General features: G+C 37.5%; 1 protein-coding gene across 1 annotated transcript in view; it reads left to right on the top strand.

Annotated features, from left to right (window-relative positions):
- The first annotated feature begins 1,826 nt into the window (after positions 1–1,826).
- NEK6 (NIMA-related kinase 6) overlaps positions 1,827–16,240 on the top strand; it is a 42,758-nt gene continuing 28,344 nt past the window's right edge. The window contains exons 1-3 of the mRNA XM_009579454.1: positions 1,827–1,919; positions 11,134–11,274; positions 12,608–12,670. Coding sequence (XP_009577749.1) covers positions 1,827–1,919; positions 11,134–11,274; positions 12,608–12,670 — 297 coding nt within the window. The remainder of the gene's footprint in view (positions 1,920–11,133; positions 11,275–12,607; positions 12,671–16,240) is intronic.

The raw sequence follows: 16,240 nt of genomic DNA, 5'->3' as shown, positions 1-16,240 counted from the left end.
TGCCCCGTTACTGTTTACTACAGCGTTCCTGAAATCCGTGCACAGCTCTGTGTCAGAGGAGAATTAGTTAATCTGGGATCCCATTGTTATTCCAGCACTAGGAATGTCTCAGCTGGGAGACATTCAGCTTTCCCTCAGTGAGAGGGAAAGCATGGAAACCACTTAGCGTGGTCTCAGAGTCAGGGCTGGGGTTCGTGGGCAGGGGTGGCTTGTCCTGATGCTGAGGCAGTGCAGTTGTATGCACACACTCGGAGGAACGCAGTATTTCTGCACAGTGGCACTGGGCAGTTGTACCCATACTGCTGTGTGTTGGACTTGGGGGGTGTTTTCAGATGTCCAGCATCCTATTTAAATAATGACAAGTCTGGTACGGTTCCTTTGCCTCATTCAACCATTATGGGGATTTCACTTTTCAATTTTTTTTCTCTCTCTCTCTTTGTTTTTAAATTCTAACAAATTAAAACTGACTACCACACTTCTGATTCCTTCTAATTGGTTTGTGTTATGGTTGATTATAACCTCTTTTTTGAGCCCTCTCACCCAAGTACTTGTGTCTCTTCTTCCTTCCTGTTACCCACAAGCTTTTGCTTGGTTTTATAATACTGCTCAAAAGAAAACTAATCTTGTCATGCTGTGAAATAATTGGACTCAAGGTAGACCCAAGATGTGATGTGTAGAAGTTCTATGTTACAGGTGCTGGATTTCACAGCTCTTCACCAGCTGTGCTACCAGCATAAATGAAGGTTAAATTTTGTGTGTGTTGTGACTCTTCACAAACGAGATCTTTGCACTTAAAAAAGGGAGGGGAGACTGAATTGGTCTCTATAGGGTGAAGGGTAATTTTAGAATGAAAACGAAGGACCGTTGCAAACAGTGATGGTGAATTTATTTTTGCCTCCTTACAGTAAGCTCTGTATCTGATAACTTTTGCTAGATTCTCTCCTCCAACGCTGCATCCTTTTAATTTCTGTAATTTTTGTAGGAAATTCTGCTGGACAACTGTGCTTAGTAACTGCTACAGGTAAAACTGGAAGAAACTAATTCATGGAATTTTCCCTTGTTTGTTTGTTGTGGAGTAATACTTTGATCTCATTGAATCTAATATGGTTTCTAGCTACTGCTTCCTGTGGCTTACCAACCTGCAAGAAAACTTTTGATTTGGGGGTGGGGAAGAAAGAGCGTGGGTAAAGCTACACTTTTAGATTGTTCCTGGCCAAAGAAAGCTACAACTGTCTGGTGGGACTTTTTGTCATTTTTGTTTTACAAATGGAAACGTGCTAACCTTTCTTGAATTGTCCACTAAGTCTCTGATACCCTTAGGGACCATCTAGGTTCAGTAGGTCTAGGGGAAGTAATGGTAGCCGCGGTTACAGTTGACAAAAGCAATGCCTTTTGTAGATAACATACCACTGACCAAATAATCCCTTTTCTGCTATTTTGCTTATTATGAAATGATACCAGTAATATTTGTGATATTTGTATTCTTGTTTTGTAATCTTGGGAGAGCTAGGGTAGCTCTGACCTGTTGCTATGTCTTTTCAGCTTGCAGTCGGCAGCGGGTGTGTTCTGGTCTGTTCCTGATGAGCTGAGCTCCTGTGGGGCTGGGGGTAGATAAGGGTTTTCTTTCCTTGAGAATTGTATGCATGAGTCAATCCAAGGAAAGAAAGGGGTGGAATCAGTTCTTGCTGTCTTGATGTACAACCACGTGTAGGCACACCCCTAGAAAGAGTTTCTTGCTTTCAGCAAGATGGACAGTGATGAGACTTCTCTCTCCCCTCTTTCTTTTAACTCCAGCAGAACTGTGAGGCAGAGTTTGGTATGATACCATGGAAGGGCAGCACAACCATCCACATCATCTAGGGGACCAGAACAACCCTCTTTGCAAGCTGCCGGGGCAGGAATATCAGCATGATCCTCAGGTAAGTGCATGTATCTCTTCAATCTTTCTCCTTCTCTGTTTTGTTCCCTTCCTTTTATAAAGGTTTATAGATTTCTTGGCATTTAGCCTTTTTTTCCCCCCTCTTTTATTTATAGTGCAGTTATAGCAGTTTTAGGGTATATCCAGTTTGGGATTCTGCCAGCCAGCCAGTTTCCTGAATCTAGTTTTTTGATGATAATAAGAGAAAAAGGAAATACTTTGAGTTTTGCTTAAAGCAAGTATTTTTAAATCGTCTTATAAAAACATGGACTGTGTTGGCTTTCTCTTCTCTTTGATTCCTTGAAGAAAAGCCCAAAGAAAAGCAGTTGATCATGTAAGTGAATAAATGTATTTTGTCTCCTTTTATAGTTTAATAATAAATGCTGAAGAGGTAATTACCAAATACAAGAAAATGTTCATCCTACATGAAACTGTAGGCGTTCTGACTTAATTTCCTGTGAGTTTCTGGAATCTGTCCCATAATGTATTTTGTCTATACTGTTACCAAGTTTCACTTATAGTGGCTTATATCTCTCTCTCTTCCCTGCCTTTCCGCAGAAGTGGGCTAAACCTAGGGCTAGACCTGTATTCAAAGTAATGTCAATACCTTCACTGTAATCATGAAAATTGTATTTTGTGAATTCTGGCTGCTTGCCTTTTTTAGACTCTTTGTTTATCATAACAATTAAGTTTTACCTATATGTATTTTAAGGAGTAAACAAAGCATCATGGAAAAGCTGTCAGAAAGAAGAGTGTTGCAACTGTGGTGTAACGTTATCTTAGGGAGGGGGCTGTGGGTGTTAATCTGTCATTCCAAATGTGCAGTCCAGTGGTGATAAAGGTTCCTTGAACAAGAAGTGGTCATTAGGAAAGCTGTATCAAAACACAGTATAGGATTTGCAAAAACCGTAAGTTGCCTGCACATGGAGTACAACAGTGAATGTATCTTACACAGCACTGCTGGGAAAGTAACGTTGCATGGAACAAAGCCCCCCTCTCCTAATATAGCAATTTGTCATATTAAGTCATTTAATAATAATTGAATCCCCTTGATTAATCTCCTAGAATTAGCCAGTTGCATTTTGAGCAATTAAGGTTAATTACTGCCTCATTTGGCAGGATAAAGCCCCTGTAATTATTTCATGAACAAGATTAGGAAGTGTTCCTGTGCAGCAGATACATTCATGGCATCTTGGAGCACATGTTAGAATTTGTAATGACATAGTTAGGTGTAATTAGTAGCTAATAATCTATGTTCTGCTGTTATGCTGATGCTGAGTGGGCTCATTTTGCTGTATGGTCATTGTTCAGTGAAACCTCCCCCCAACTCTGTTAATATCCAAGTTGTATTAATGGAGGTCTCTGAGTATATTAACTGTTTTGAGAATGATCTAGTTTGGAATTAAGACTGCAGGAAGACTTTCTTTTGTTCTTGCTGTTAAAATTTAAAAAAAAAAGCTGAATAACAAAAATATACAGTCTACCAGAGAACAGAGAAAAATGCCTCTCCTCAGCAAACTCAGTTTAGAAATTAACAAAAATTGTACTATTTAGAGGGCAGGCCACCTTACACTGATGGCATGATATGATTGCTTATTACAGATTTTTGATTTTCCATTTTGCAGGAACATACTTATATCTCACTTTCAATTTTCTGGTACCTATTACCTGGAAGAATCCAAAATTACATCATTTCTTTCTTCTAAAGACATAAGTAATTGCAGACATGCTATGTAATAGCTTGTGAAAGAGAGAAAGGTTTGGGAAAGAAAAATTGACCAAACTTGTCTTACTAGAAATGTCATGCATGGCAGGGATAAAAGCTTAAGCAGAAAAAACAGAACTTGAGCTTTTAGAGTCTCAAATGAAGAGGGTTTTTTGTATGGAATGGACCTCTCTTCCTTCCAGCGCTTTCATTCAAAACTACCGTGTCACCCCCAAAAAGACCAGAGCAACAGCGTGCTCCTCTAGTAGAAACTTTTCCTATAATTACGCTGCTTCCTAAAGCTGCCTTTTTTTTTTCCTTCTGACAGAGGTGTTATTTCTGTTTTATAACTAGTTAGTATAACTAGAGCTATAAGTAAGTGTATCAGACTTTTCTTTCTGTCTTCAACTACTATAGTTTAGTAATAAGATGACACTTTTGAGTAATGCTTCATATTTAGAAGTTTTCTAATGAGAGTAAGTGAATATATAAATCTAAAAAAGACCCAATAAAGTAACAGTTTAGCTGCTGGCTCCCTTACCTGCCCAGCATTACCCTGATGAAGTTCGTCAGCAAGAGGCAGAACACTTTCTAGTAATGTTCCAGAGTGAAAGTGTCAATTATTTAAGTCTCTAGATTACTTGGTATTTGTAGCAGTAACCAATAGAAGTTACTTAGGAGTAAATCAGTGATATAAAAATACGGAGCTATAACTTTTGACTTACTTTTCTTACTATATAAACATTAATAACTCACTTTTAAACCACCTTTTTAATATACTCACACAGATTAGCAGCAGAGCTGTTCATGGTAATTTCATTTTGGTCTGCAAATTGAAGGTAGATTTGAACTGGTCATGTAGCAACAAAGACTCTTCAATTTACCGTTTTCTGAAATGCTTAGATTATTTCTATGTTAATATTAAATTTTTTTGTGACTATCACCTTGGTCTGCTATTTTCAAGCTGCTATTTCTGTCTTTCCTTGTCGTAAGCTAGTAGAAATATCTGCTGATAAGGATATTAAAACTTTGAAATTCAAGCCAAGTTTTTCAGCAAACTTTCAATTCTAGGTAACAGGTCAGGTTCAGGATATTTTATGATGACTGCGTGGTCTAGTTTTGAAGCTGCAAATTTGAAGCTGATGTATTCTTCAATAATTACTTTACTACCTGTTTGAAGGATAATCCGTATTTTAAAAGTTTCTTTATCTCTTGTGAGCTTAGAAGTTCTTTTTTTTTAATCAATCTGTTCTAATGTGTTCTCATAAATTCACACTGGAATTTCAACCTCAAAGTATGCAAAATTCTTTTCAGGTAGGCATTATTGAATGGAGATGGGTGTATAATTTGGGACATCATAAAGAGGTTTGAAACACTGATGTTGATAGTAAATCATTGCTTATAATGTATATGTGTTCAACTGGAGGGGATGAAGCTTCCCCATCTACTACCGCGGATGTCTTTTAAAGGTGAAATTAGTTTACGGTAAATGTCATTCAGATGAAGTATGCACGTTAGAAGCAAGGAAACCATTGCTTTAAAATTAATGATGCATTGCAAATATCAGAAAAAAACTTATATCCAGTGTAAAGATAATTAAAATTCAGGTCAGAAGTGTATGACTTAGGCTAAATTTTTTTAATGAGATTTCAGAAAATTAATTGGGCGAGTAAGTTTTTACTCTTCTAAAGAATATTTCACTTCATGGCTCTACAGGAAAGATGCTTTTATTGGCATCTAAAGACTGTAGTGTCTGACTTTTTAACTGTTGGTTAACCAGTTTTTAACAATTTTTAGGTTGATTACAAATAATCTAAACATCTTGTGACCTTGTAGCTGTTTGTGCAGAATGATGGCTAGTTCTGGTTTTCCACATGCCAGTCAAGACAGCAGTAAAACAACTGACTTTATTATTCATTAACATTAGCACTCTGGGTTTATATATTGTGCAATTAGCAGAGAACATTCCCCTTTTTTCAGCTCATTCAGGCTTATTTTTTTCTGTGCTTCTGGGAGAAGCAATCATACAGGCATTGCTCTGGAGCATGTTAGTGTTTTACTGATATTTTTGTCTTCAGTCTCTCAGTACTCTCCTTTGTCTGAAACATCAGTTAGAGGCTGCAGGAAAGGTTGCTTGGACGTTTTTTTCAGGACTGTTCAGGTTTTCCCCAGCTCTTAAATAATTACAAAGAGGTAAATTTATTGGCCAAACATTAATTGTTCTGGAGATTGAAAGTCTTTCTACAGAACAGTTTTTCGCTGTTCTTCCTTATCCCAAAATACAAATTCTGAGCTGTACAACTACTCACTTGAAAAATACAAAAATTCTGTTCAGGTTATGTAGCTGTCCTCCCTGCACGTGGTTATAGCAGTGTATGAAGGATTTTGGGGAAATTGTATCAAATCTCCAGTTGTAAATTTTGGCATGTTTGTACTCCTGCATGCTCGGAGAGTGGCCTCTTGTCAGGCGCCTGTGGTGGCACTGCAACACACATCCCTGAAAATGTGGAAGCATAGATAGAAACTACATCCTATCACCAGGAGCAAGTATAGGAACTTTTGTAATACAGTCATCCTCCATATTTGCCTGGGTTGCTTTATAATCGGGTGTATAGAGACTCCTATTAATCTTTAGTAAAGCTTCTTATCCTTGCAGCATATCTGTTCAGGTGTGTACAAGATAATATAGCTGAAGTTTTTATTTCATTGGATTTTTTTAGTATTATAAAACCTTATTAATTCTGGTTTGCAGAAAATCTTGTAACACCTCAAAATTTGAGGCTGAAAGTTCTGACAAACTTCTTATTGTGACAAGGGCTGTCGTTGCGTACTTTCGCCAGCTTTGAAATTTTTGCTCTCGCATCAGTGATTACATCTCAAAGAGAACATGTATGCCAGAGATGTTGTCCAGAATAGCTTGTTCTTGGAATAATCTCTGCATTTCTTCTTAAAAATGAATACCCTCTTTATTTGAATTAATTGATTTTAATCTTTGGCTTGCCTTCCCCCCCCCTTTTCCCCCCCGCCCTTGCTTCCAAATGGAATAGTAGAAGAATGAGACTTCATTGTGTGGATGAAGAGAACAGCCTTTGTCTCAAAACTAGTTCTTCCCGGACTGTCCCCTTCCTACAGCTGCTCTGGGAACAGAAGTGTGCAAACAGCACAATTTTCATAGTGTTCCCTCTTTTCCCTCTTTTCTCTCTTTTCCCTCTTTTCCCTCTTTTCTCTCTTTTCCCTCTTTTCCCTCTTTTCTCTCTTTTCCCTCTTTTCCCTCTTTTCCCTCTTTTCCCTCTTTTCCCTCTTTTCCCTCTTTTCCCTCTTTTCCCTCTTTTCCCTCTTTTCCCCTTTAGCTTCATCACTGACCTAGAAACCTGTTCTGCAGAGACAGTGGCTTGGCTTTCCTGTATTCATGCAGACCTGAACCCTTCACTGAGCCTGAATCTGTCCTGAAAATGAGAAGATCTATTTTTGATGATGGTGGTGGTGTCTAATTTTATACACAATTTATATCTGTATATGAAAACTCTCATATTTGCAGAAATAAAGATCATGGTTTATTTGAATGAATAGGTACTGGTTCTTTGACAGTTTTATGACAAATTGTGGTGGTTAAACGTGGAAGGACTTGAAAAAAATTGAGTTCCCCTTGTCAAAAGTCATGAAATAAGTGAGATGTATGTAAGGCCAGACTATAGGGATGATATTCTGAGGAGGGAGATAGTTCTTAGGTATTCTAAATGTGTCCTTGTAACAGTATTTAGAAGAGTTACCTGCTTACTTTTAAGTCCAGTAAAGCATAAGAGAATGTTAATTTTAAACAGACGTATGGGAAAATGGGCTGCCGTAATCAATAGGGATCTTTCTGGTATGGTTTGGTCTAACCTGAGCATGCTCTCTGGTTTATACTGTAATCAAACGTCTTCTAGCCTGTATGAAAGCTCCATTACTTTAATTAGGTCTGATGGGTTGTGATAGCAAATGCAAATCTAGGTCATTGCATATGTAAATGTGCAGCTGTAGTCCTGGAGGATGCCAGAACATATCAGCTAAGGTGTCCAGTCATCACCCAGCATTAACTCCAGCATGGCAAGCAGACTTTATGTGCTAACCATGTGAAAGTGGTTAGGACACACACATACACCCTGTCACTTCCCTAACATTTATTTATATTTTCAAGTTAATAGGTTGCTAGATATTTCTTGGCACATGCTTAAAATATTAATTTACACTTAAACACTCTTGGTTTAAACACACAATTTAATGATTCATGAAGGGCAAATTGATACCATCCTTGATTGCAGCATGGATTTCTGCCTTAAAAATAAAGTTTTGTGGTAGTTGTTTCATAAAATCTTGTTAAAACTGCTACCTCTATTGTGAATGTTAACTCCAAGTAAGAAAGGCTTTTGCTCAAACTTTCTTACTGCTCAAGAAGAGCATGGCTGAGGAGGCACATGTTCATGGCTAAGGAAATGCTTTGATTCCTTTCTATTTTTTAATTAGGAAAAAGTGTTTTGTAATTTTAGATACTGACCCCTTTGTTTTGTCTGGGTAAAGTGATTTGACTGGACAGCTCAATTAATTTGCTTCGTAGCTCATATGTAAAAAAGTCAGGAAATGGAGATATTTCTGGTTAGTTACCAGTCAAGTTGAACAAATACTTGTGTTCAGACATTCTTCTGGTGATTTCGTCACACAAAAAATGCATGTAAATTAATGTTTTGTTAGCATTCCCTGGAATGAGATGAGTGTTCCTGTATTACTGTAATGTATATTGATGAGTATTACTGTTTATCAAATCCCTGCAAAGAGAGATTGCAACCAATTTAAACTGAGAAAGCTTCAGGGGCTGCTTACTTTGAATGTTTGCTTGTCTGGTTTCATCCCATGTTGCCTTACTTTGTTGATAATTTAGTAACTTAAAGGGGAATGTAAGTATGTAAATAATAAAGCAGTGTTATCTTAACATTCTGCTATTTATCTGATGACCCGGGCTACCTTTTTCCTTATCAGTGAAAGGATACCCCCATTTTATTGTATAGTATACACTGCGAAACTTAGAGAAGCAAATCCTTACTCTTCCTTTTAATTTTTATTTTGCTGAGTTATAGCTTGTAAACACAGTATAACTTTAAGCACAGCACACGTACTGAGAGTAACCTTCTTTTGCTTGCTAACACAAACTTTGATTGCAGCACAGTAAGGTGGGTAACGGGGCTAACGGGGCTTCTTTCAGAGTATAGGGGAGACTAAAGTGATCTTAAAAGGGAAACACTCCCTGAACTGTTTGAAGGAAATACTTGATGAAATTAGCTTCCTATTTCTGTGTGACTCGCCTTCATCAATAAATGCAAATTCTAATGCAGCCTTCTCATTTGTGTAGGTTACTGTTCATGAATTAAAATTTTTATTGTGTTGTCTTTAGTCTAGAGAAAGAAAAACCATTTCTCATAGTATATTTATAAGAATATTTAAATGCTCATGGTGGTAGATGGAGAAATTTTTTTCAAAAATAATTACTCGAAGTGTAGTTTCATCTGAAAAGGAGTGGGTTTGCTCTTTTAGGGAACTCAGGCTGAGAAAGCTGATGATCATGATGGCCTGGAGTTAAACTTCCAGTTATGTGCCTACTTGAATTAGCAGGCATTGGCTGGACATCATGGTGTTGCATTTTTGTCTTCTCTGGAGTTCATAACCGTCTAAGCTTTTCAGTTTAGCAACAAGCCTCTCTTTTCATAACTGCAGAGCTTTATCCTTGGTAAGTTCTCAACGGCTGACACAGAGCAGTGGTGTGGAAGTGCAGGGCAAGCTCCAGCAGCAAACAGCCTTTCACTGCCAGAGAGGTGTGAAAGGGGGAAGATGACAGCAAAAAAAACTCATAGTCTTTTCACTGTCTGGTTTGTGATTTATATCTGCATCTCTGTATCATCAGCATTTATAAAACATAATCATTTTTCTTGACTATGCCTGCAGTAGAGTAGCTTTCATTGTGGGGATTTCTCCTGTGTTTGTTGTGATAAAGATGCTGTAAAGGTGACAGTTTTCAAAATAGCTTGTATTGGTTGATTGATGCAGTTTGTGGGTCAGAAATTACTATTTAGAGTACTTTATTGATGAGTTTTCTTAAAAACATTGAATTTTACAACTTTGTTTACAAAACCTCTGCCAAATAACTGTGATGGTGGTTCAGAGTTGCACACATCTGGAAGCTTTTTCAAATGTCTGATTGATACTTTTTATTGTTTGTTGAATAGTAGTCGTTTTTATTTCTGTTGCAAAGAAAAGAAGTCCAAACTTATTTACTCGCCAAAATAAATATACACTGTAAGAGATCCTCACACTGTCTTGTAAGTAGTGCTGGCAAAAGATGCTGGACTGAAAGCTTTACCTGCATTTTAAATATGACTTCCAGCCCCACCCCTCTGTGTTAGGAAATGACAGTGGTAGCAATAGTCATCTCCTTAAAACATCCAGCCCTCCTGGCCTGCTCTCCCTGGACACTTGTGCTGGGATTGTCTGATAAAGATTCAGCTGTAAACGATGGCTGCGTCCCTGGGAAGCCCTCCCCCCCAACTTTGTTGTGTACTTGTCTTTTTGTGGTTTTCAATGGGAACTCTGAAATGGCTCAAGATGCTGAAGCTTAAAAATACTCTACTTGGCATGCATGGCAACTTTAAGTAATTAATTTTCATAATTTCTTTTTTAAACATTGGTTAGCAGTCATGTTAATTACAGAAGAGACCAGAATGGCTCTAGGGAGCAATTCCTAGTCCATGGAGTACATAATTCTCGTTATGCTGTGTCTACCTGCCCAGCTGGGTATTTACCTGAGACGGCTCAGGAATAGGCGTCAGCATCTCCCAAGTGACACAAGCAGGCAAAGTTGATGAGAGGGTGTGTAACCAGGGAGACAGCAGTTTGGGACTAATTAGTTACTTACACAGAAGGCAAGACTTTATTTCCTTTTTAAAAAAGTCATTTAACTTAATTCAGCCTGTGTTACTAATACATTACTGGGAATTAATGCATTTATAGTTGGAATTATCTATAGACTGATCAGCCTAGATTAAATTCTTGACCATCAGAAATGAGAGCAAGATAGTGTGCACATTTGGCGATCTTAACTCTGTTCTGTACATTTTTGGTAGCTGTTACTAGTTTTATGCTTTGGTTTGGTTAATATTTTTACGCAAGTCTCTGCTGTTACGTGTGTGTGCTTGCGGCTGTATGCCACTGCTCTAGTACAGTATTGTCTGAAGTGGACAAAGAAAATTGAAGATGGGAAGAGGAAAGCCAGACCACTACTTGTCCGTTGTACACCAAATCAACACCAAATTTCTTTGTCTTTCTTGCTGGGCAATCCTTACTGTGAGGAATTTATCCTCCTGAATATGATTAGTCATAGAAAGCGCTGGTTTGCAGTCATAAAGAAGACAGCTTGGGAATGCAAGTTCATGTTTTTGCATCACTTTTTCTAGTTCATTGATTTAATTTCTTTTGACCTGAACAGAGACATTTGACGTCGTACCCATATCGCTGCACGTTGGCAGATTTTCAGATAGAGAAAAAGATTGGACGAGGACAATTCAGCGAAGTTTACAAAGCAACTTGTCTTCTGGACAGAAAACCTGTGGCATTAAAGAAAGTTCAGGTGAGCATTTAAGTTCGAAGTCTTACTATTTAGCAAGTAGAATGGAAATGTTTTAAGTGTCTACACAGGTTACTTTGAGTCAGATACCTCTTTCAGTATTCTTTTGTCAGCAGTAATAATGCAATAAAATGCTTTATAAATTGAGAGTTTAAGGTTTGAGAGCAGTGGGTGACCAGGTTTGATAATGTTACATTTAAAAAAACCCCCAACACTCTGCTTTCTTATTTTATTCAGTTGGGTTTTAGAGGTTTTGGTTTTTATTTGGTTTGTTGTTGTTTTTTTTTAAACTTTATTATTTCAAGATAAAGAATAACACTTCTGAAGGTCTCAAAGCAGTTTTACAAACATTGATCAAATCAGCTTAGTTTCGTGGCCCTCAGTTTGCATCTGGATATAAGAGGCCAAGTGGCCCCACTGCGCGCCTGCCTGCCCCTTGGTTCTATCCTCTGCGGCTATCTTCTCCATATAGCCCATGTATCCTATATGGGACCTTATTTCCAGCAGCCTATTTGCACTGCATGGTCTTAAACCCACTCCAAGATGGCAAGGGATAGTGTTTCTAAATCAGAATTATGTAGCAGTAGAACAATTTCATATTTAATTTCACTTTTTACTTTATAAAAAGGGTTCATTAAATTGTTACTAAATGTGTGTGAAAGAACGAGGCCCTAACAGCCGTAGTCTTACAGCTAGGAGACTGCCATCTCGACAAAGATGAATCATGAGAACACGAGCACGAAAGGGAAAAATGCCTGCGCTTGCTGATGAGTTTTAGAAGAATTTCTGACAAACTTTCATGCAAGCAGTATAGACCTGTAACTTGCCTTTAAGTATTGTGCAGTGTTCAGAACAGCATTTTGTTTGAAGAAATTTGCCTTTAATCCTTCAACAGATCCTTTAAACTCTCTGATTATTACAGAATGAGTATTAATGCTCAATATTATTGTTAATTATTACAGAGAAATCAGGGGAAGCTGTATCTCTGTTAAAAGCAAAAAGTAAACATTTTATTTTTTTACCATGTGAAATCAATAGTAACTAAACTAGCTATGTTTTGAAAATCATGACAGCAAATTCACAAACGAGTATCTTTATTTTTCGTGCTGCTTAGAATATTGCCTACAGGTTCTAAAATTAATTTTACCCTATCGCTAGCCCTTTAGTGGTTTCAAAATAAAGAAAACATTGATCTTTCTTTGATCTGGGGTTGTGTGTATACTCATTACGGTAGAGGATATACAAATAGGGAGAGGTAAAACCAATTTCTTGTTAAAATATAAAGTTCTTTTTTGTTGTTGTTTCATTTTAATCTTCTATGTTTTTGTCTTTGAAGATTTTTGAAATGATGGATGCCAAGGCTAGGCAAGATTGCATTAAAGAAATTGACCTCTTGAAGGTAAGAATTTTTACAAAGACTTTTTCCATTTTTTGTTTTGAGGAAAAAAATCATTTTCAGATTGGCAACAGTCATTTACCTTTTATGGCAAATAAAGCTTATATAGCACACACAACGATCTTAATAGACCATGGTTTCTTTTGCAAGCTAGAATGCCTCCGTGATGGAAGAGTTTTGTCTTAAAGCTCAATTTTACTGAGTTTTCTGCCTATAGTCTAAGGAATCTATTAAAAATCTTTCTGTCATAAAAAACCCATAAGTACTCCTCTTTCAGAGAGGCATGTAAATTCTGCCCTTTATGTGTTTTGATTTATTTGTCACTTTAAAATAAACTAATTAATGAACTAGCTAAATGGGAAAATAGCTTTGCATGTGTATGTTGTGTATGTACATCTATACATATCACACATAAAAAATGGTAGTTTAGATAAAGGCTCTGGAATCAGAGAGTGTTTTTTAAGTGATTAAACCAACTAGTGATTTTTTTCCATCTCAATACTTTATTTCAAAATGTTGGTAGAAAATATATATGCATTGCACTTTAAATATCTATTTTGAGTAAATGCAACAGGTTGTAGAAGGCTAAAGTTTTAGTTCAACTAGTCGAATTTAATTTTTAAAGTATTAAATAATTCATTTTGTAAATATGATTTTAGGTATTTCTATTTAAATTTTTGATTCATATTCATGCAGTTGTAGACAAAGCTTGAGTCTGCTAGACTGTAGCGAAGGCATACAGGATAAACATGAAGATAGCAGTTTATGTGAACGTGATCCAGTTGCTTAACAGTCATGGAGAAAAATAATGCCAACATTAACATTCAAAAAGAGAATTTGTGATGTTTTTGGGTTCTAGGTAATCTAAGCAGTTTTTGTCTTGAACTCTGGTTATGGAAGATGTCATAAACTTGCACAGGATTTGTTAGCAGCAGAATGTGCAAATTTATTAGAATCAGAGGAAAATGGAAATAAAATACCCACAGTGACGGGAGAGTCTAGAAGGTCAGCTCCCAACAACCTGGGTGGGATGACCAGAGGCAACTTATCTTCTTGTGTAAAGCTTACCAAGAAGCCAGCTATCAAACCCAGGTTCCCGTAGTGGCCGAGTTGTGAAAGCGAATACGATACCTTGAGCTAAGTAGGGTTGATAAAATTGGATTATTTTGCACAATGTTTTATAGAAGACTAGGAAACATTCTAGCAAATTAATTTAGTTGGGCACGAAGGGAGGAGCAGGAATAGTTGCTGACAGTCTACAGAAACATACTAATATGCTGTTTATTATGCAAAACATTACCTGCTGGTAGTTTAATTATTATTTATTGTTGAATGTCAACCAATCTTCCTGCTTGGACAGTTGTGTAGCACCATCCAAGGAATCTGAAGTCTGAGTATGTTAAAAAGTCAGTTTTGATGAATCCCATTGTATTACAGATGCAAAGGGGATATATTTCTTAATATTGCCTGTAGTTCACTTCCTTCAAATAACTACTAGTTTTCAAGTTAGAGCCAACAAAATCCATTGAGTTTTATCCAAGATGAGTGTAGCTCAGCTTCTGAGAAGATCAGCAGATAATGAGTAAAAAGTAATCAAAGTTGAAATTGCCAACTTTGGAGCCGCCCATGCTGTTCTGATCAGCGTGTCTGCTAACCCAGTGCAGGCGCAGGCTGTTCCCCGCGGGTGGCCGGGCAGAGTTACTTAAGGTTTGGAGGCAGGGGAGGGTTGGTGTGGCAGCGTCAGCAGCTGCAGTGCACGTCACTCCGTGCCCTAAGACGAGTAACTTGTCAAATTAATATATCTGCAACTCATGTTTTGCCAACTCATCGCTCTCATGCTGCCTGCTCTCACAGCTTCATAGAAATAACCGAAGGTCTGTGTGTGGATGTGCTGGGACAGTCATGAAAAGTCGTGTTTTAAAACTTCCGAGCTGCTGCATCAGAGTAGGACACAGGTCCTTTCTCAGGGCTGGGCAGTAGATGTTACCGTTTATGCAGCATGGGGCAGAATAGTCCGTGCTTGGAAGCGGGAAAAATTTTTTAAAGTGAGACTTCAGTTCTTGCTGCAGAGTACACATAATCTCTGGCCTGGCTTTTTACGAAATTTCGTGGGGTTTTTTGTTCTGTTGTGAGCTTTTCACATTTTGGTTTCCTTTAGAACAGTGTGTGCACAGCTTCGGGAGAGTAGGACAGGTGTATTTTTCTCAAATGAATGACTTAATAATTTAAATCTCAGCATTTTTAGTGTCCTTATATTAATAAGAGAAACTTCCTAAATTTATTAAAGATAATTGTTCTTGTGTCTAGAAAGTGTAAAGTGTGTAAGGACCTAACTCAGCACAGTATTTCAGAGTGTTTAAAACTTGCTCGATTTAGCTTTTTTTCATCACTGTTGATGTGAAGTACATGTCTGCCTTGCAATTGTGTGTAATGTCTGGCCATCTAATACGGGATATTAATATTTTTAAAACTTTCTTGCTACTTTTAAATTGGTGTTCACTATGAAGTATTTATAGACTATTACTAAAACAACTTGGGGTAAGAGCTTTTTTTTCTTTGCTGTTTTTATTTTTAATGTAGACCATTGAGGAATTTGTGAAGGAATTGCTGTAGTCCATCCCTGTTAAAATAATACTTTGGGTTTTTTGATCAAAGACTTCTGTGTGACCATGGAAACAAAGGGGTTTTTTTGTGATTTCTAAATAAATTATAATTATTCAAAATTTAACAGAAGCCAGACAAAACTGTATATTACTTTTAGTGTAACTTAGGCTAAAAGGTTTAGGTAAAGCAGCTCAATAATGTGGCTGTAATCAGCATTTGGGCTGCCAGCACCCACACTCGCTCATTTAGAGGTGGCTTACCCTTCTGCATGCCTCTTGCTGACACTGCTGCTGTGCATACACATCAGGCATTAACTGCCATCAAACTTGCAGGATACATTAAAGAAATAGGAAATGTCATTAACCCAAGATAAAGTGTTTGTAATCGTTTGTACATTTAAGGATTTGTGAGAATGAATATGCTTTCCTTCTGACAAAAGAAATTTCAGATAGTCTTTTCCATGCCACAGACACATACGATAGTTACAAAAATAACCCCGGAGTCAATATATTTATTTAAAATAAGATTGACAAAAGGGAGAGTGGAGAATGGAAGTTTGGCTTATCCAGAGTGGTCTACCTGGCTGTTCTGGGAAAACAGAGTTCAAAGGTCAGTGAAATAAATTGTAGGAAAACCATGTACCTCTGCATTCTCACCTCAACAGGGTCATGGGCAGCCTGCTGTGCTTTGGGCAGGGAAGAGAGTCAGTAGGGCTCCTTCTAGAGCACTCGTCCCTCTGCTCAGCTTCAGCAGAGGGTGGTGTCAGCTTCTGCTGCTGAAATGTGAGTCCTCGGAGATCTGCTCATCAAGGGAGTGATCACAGAAGTTAGCCTGGTGGCATGTGTGTTTCCCTTGTTTGCTTTTAATTTTATACAACTTAATTGTAGTAGAAGAAACATCCCTCCTTAGATCTAATGAGTTTCTTCAGATCAGTACAAACCATCAGTAAAAAGTGTGTACACACTCTCA

Source organism: Fulmarus glacialis, unplaced genomic scaffold (genome assembly GCF_000690835.1).
Source record: "Fulmarus glacialis isolate BGI_N327 unplaced genomic scaffold, ASM69083v1 scaffold37196, whole genome shotgun sequence".
NCBI classification, from domain to species: Eukaryota; Metazoa; Chordata; class Aves; order Procellariiformes; family Procellariidae; genus Fulmarus; species Fulmarus glacialis.
The sequence above is the reverse complement of the archived record's forward strand: the minus strand, read 5'-3'. Positions and strand labels throughout refer to the sequence as shown.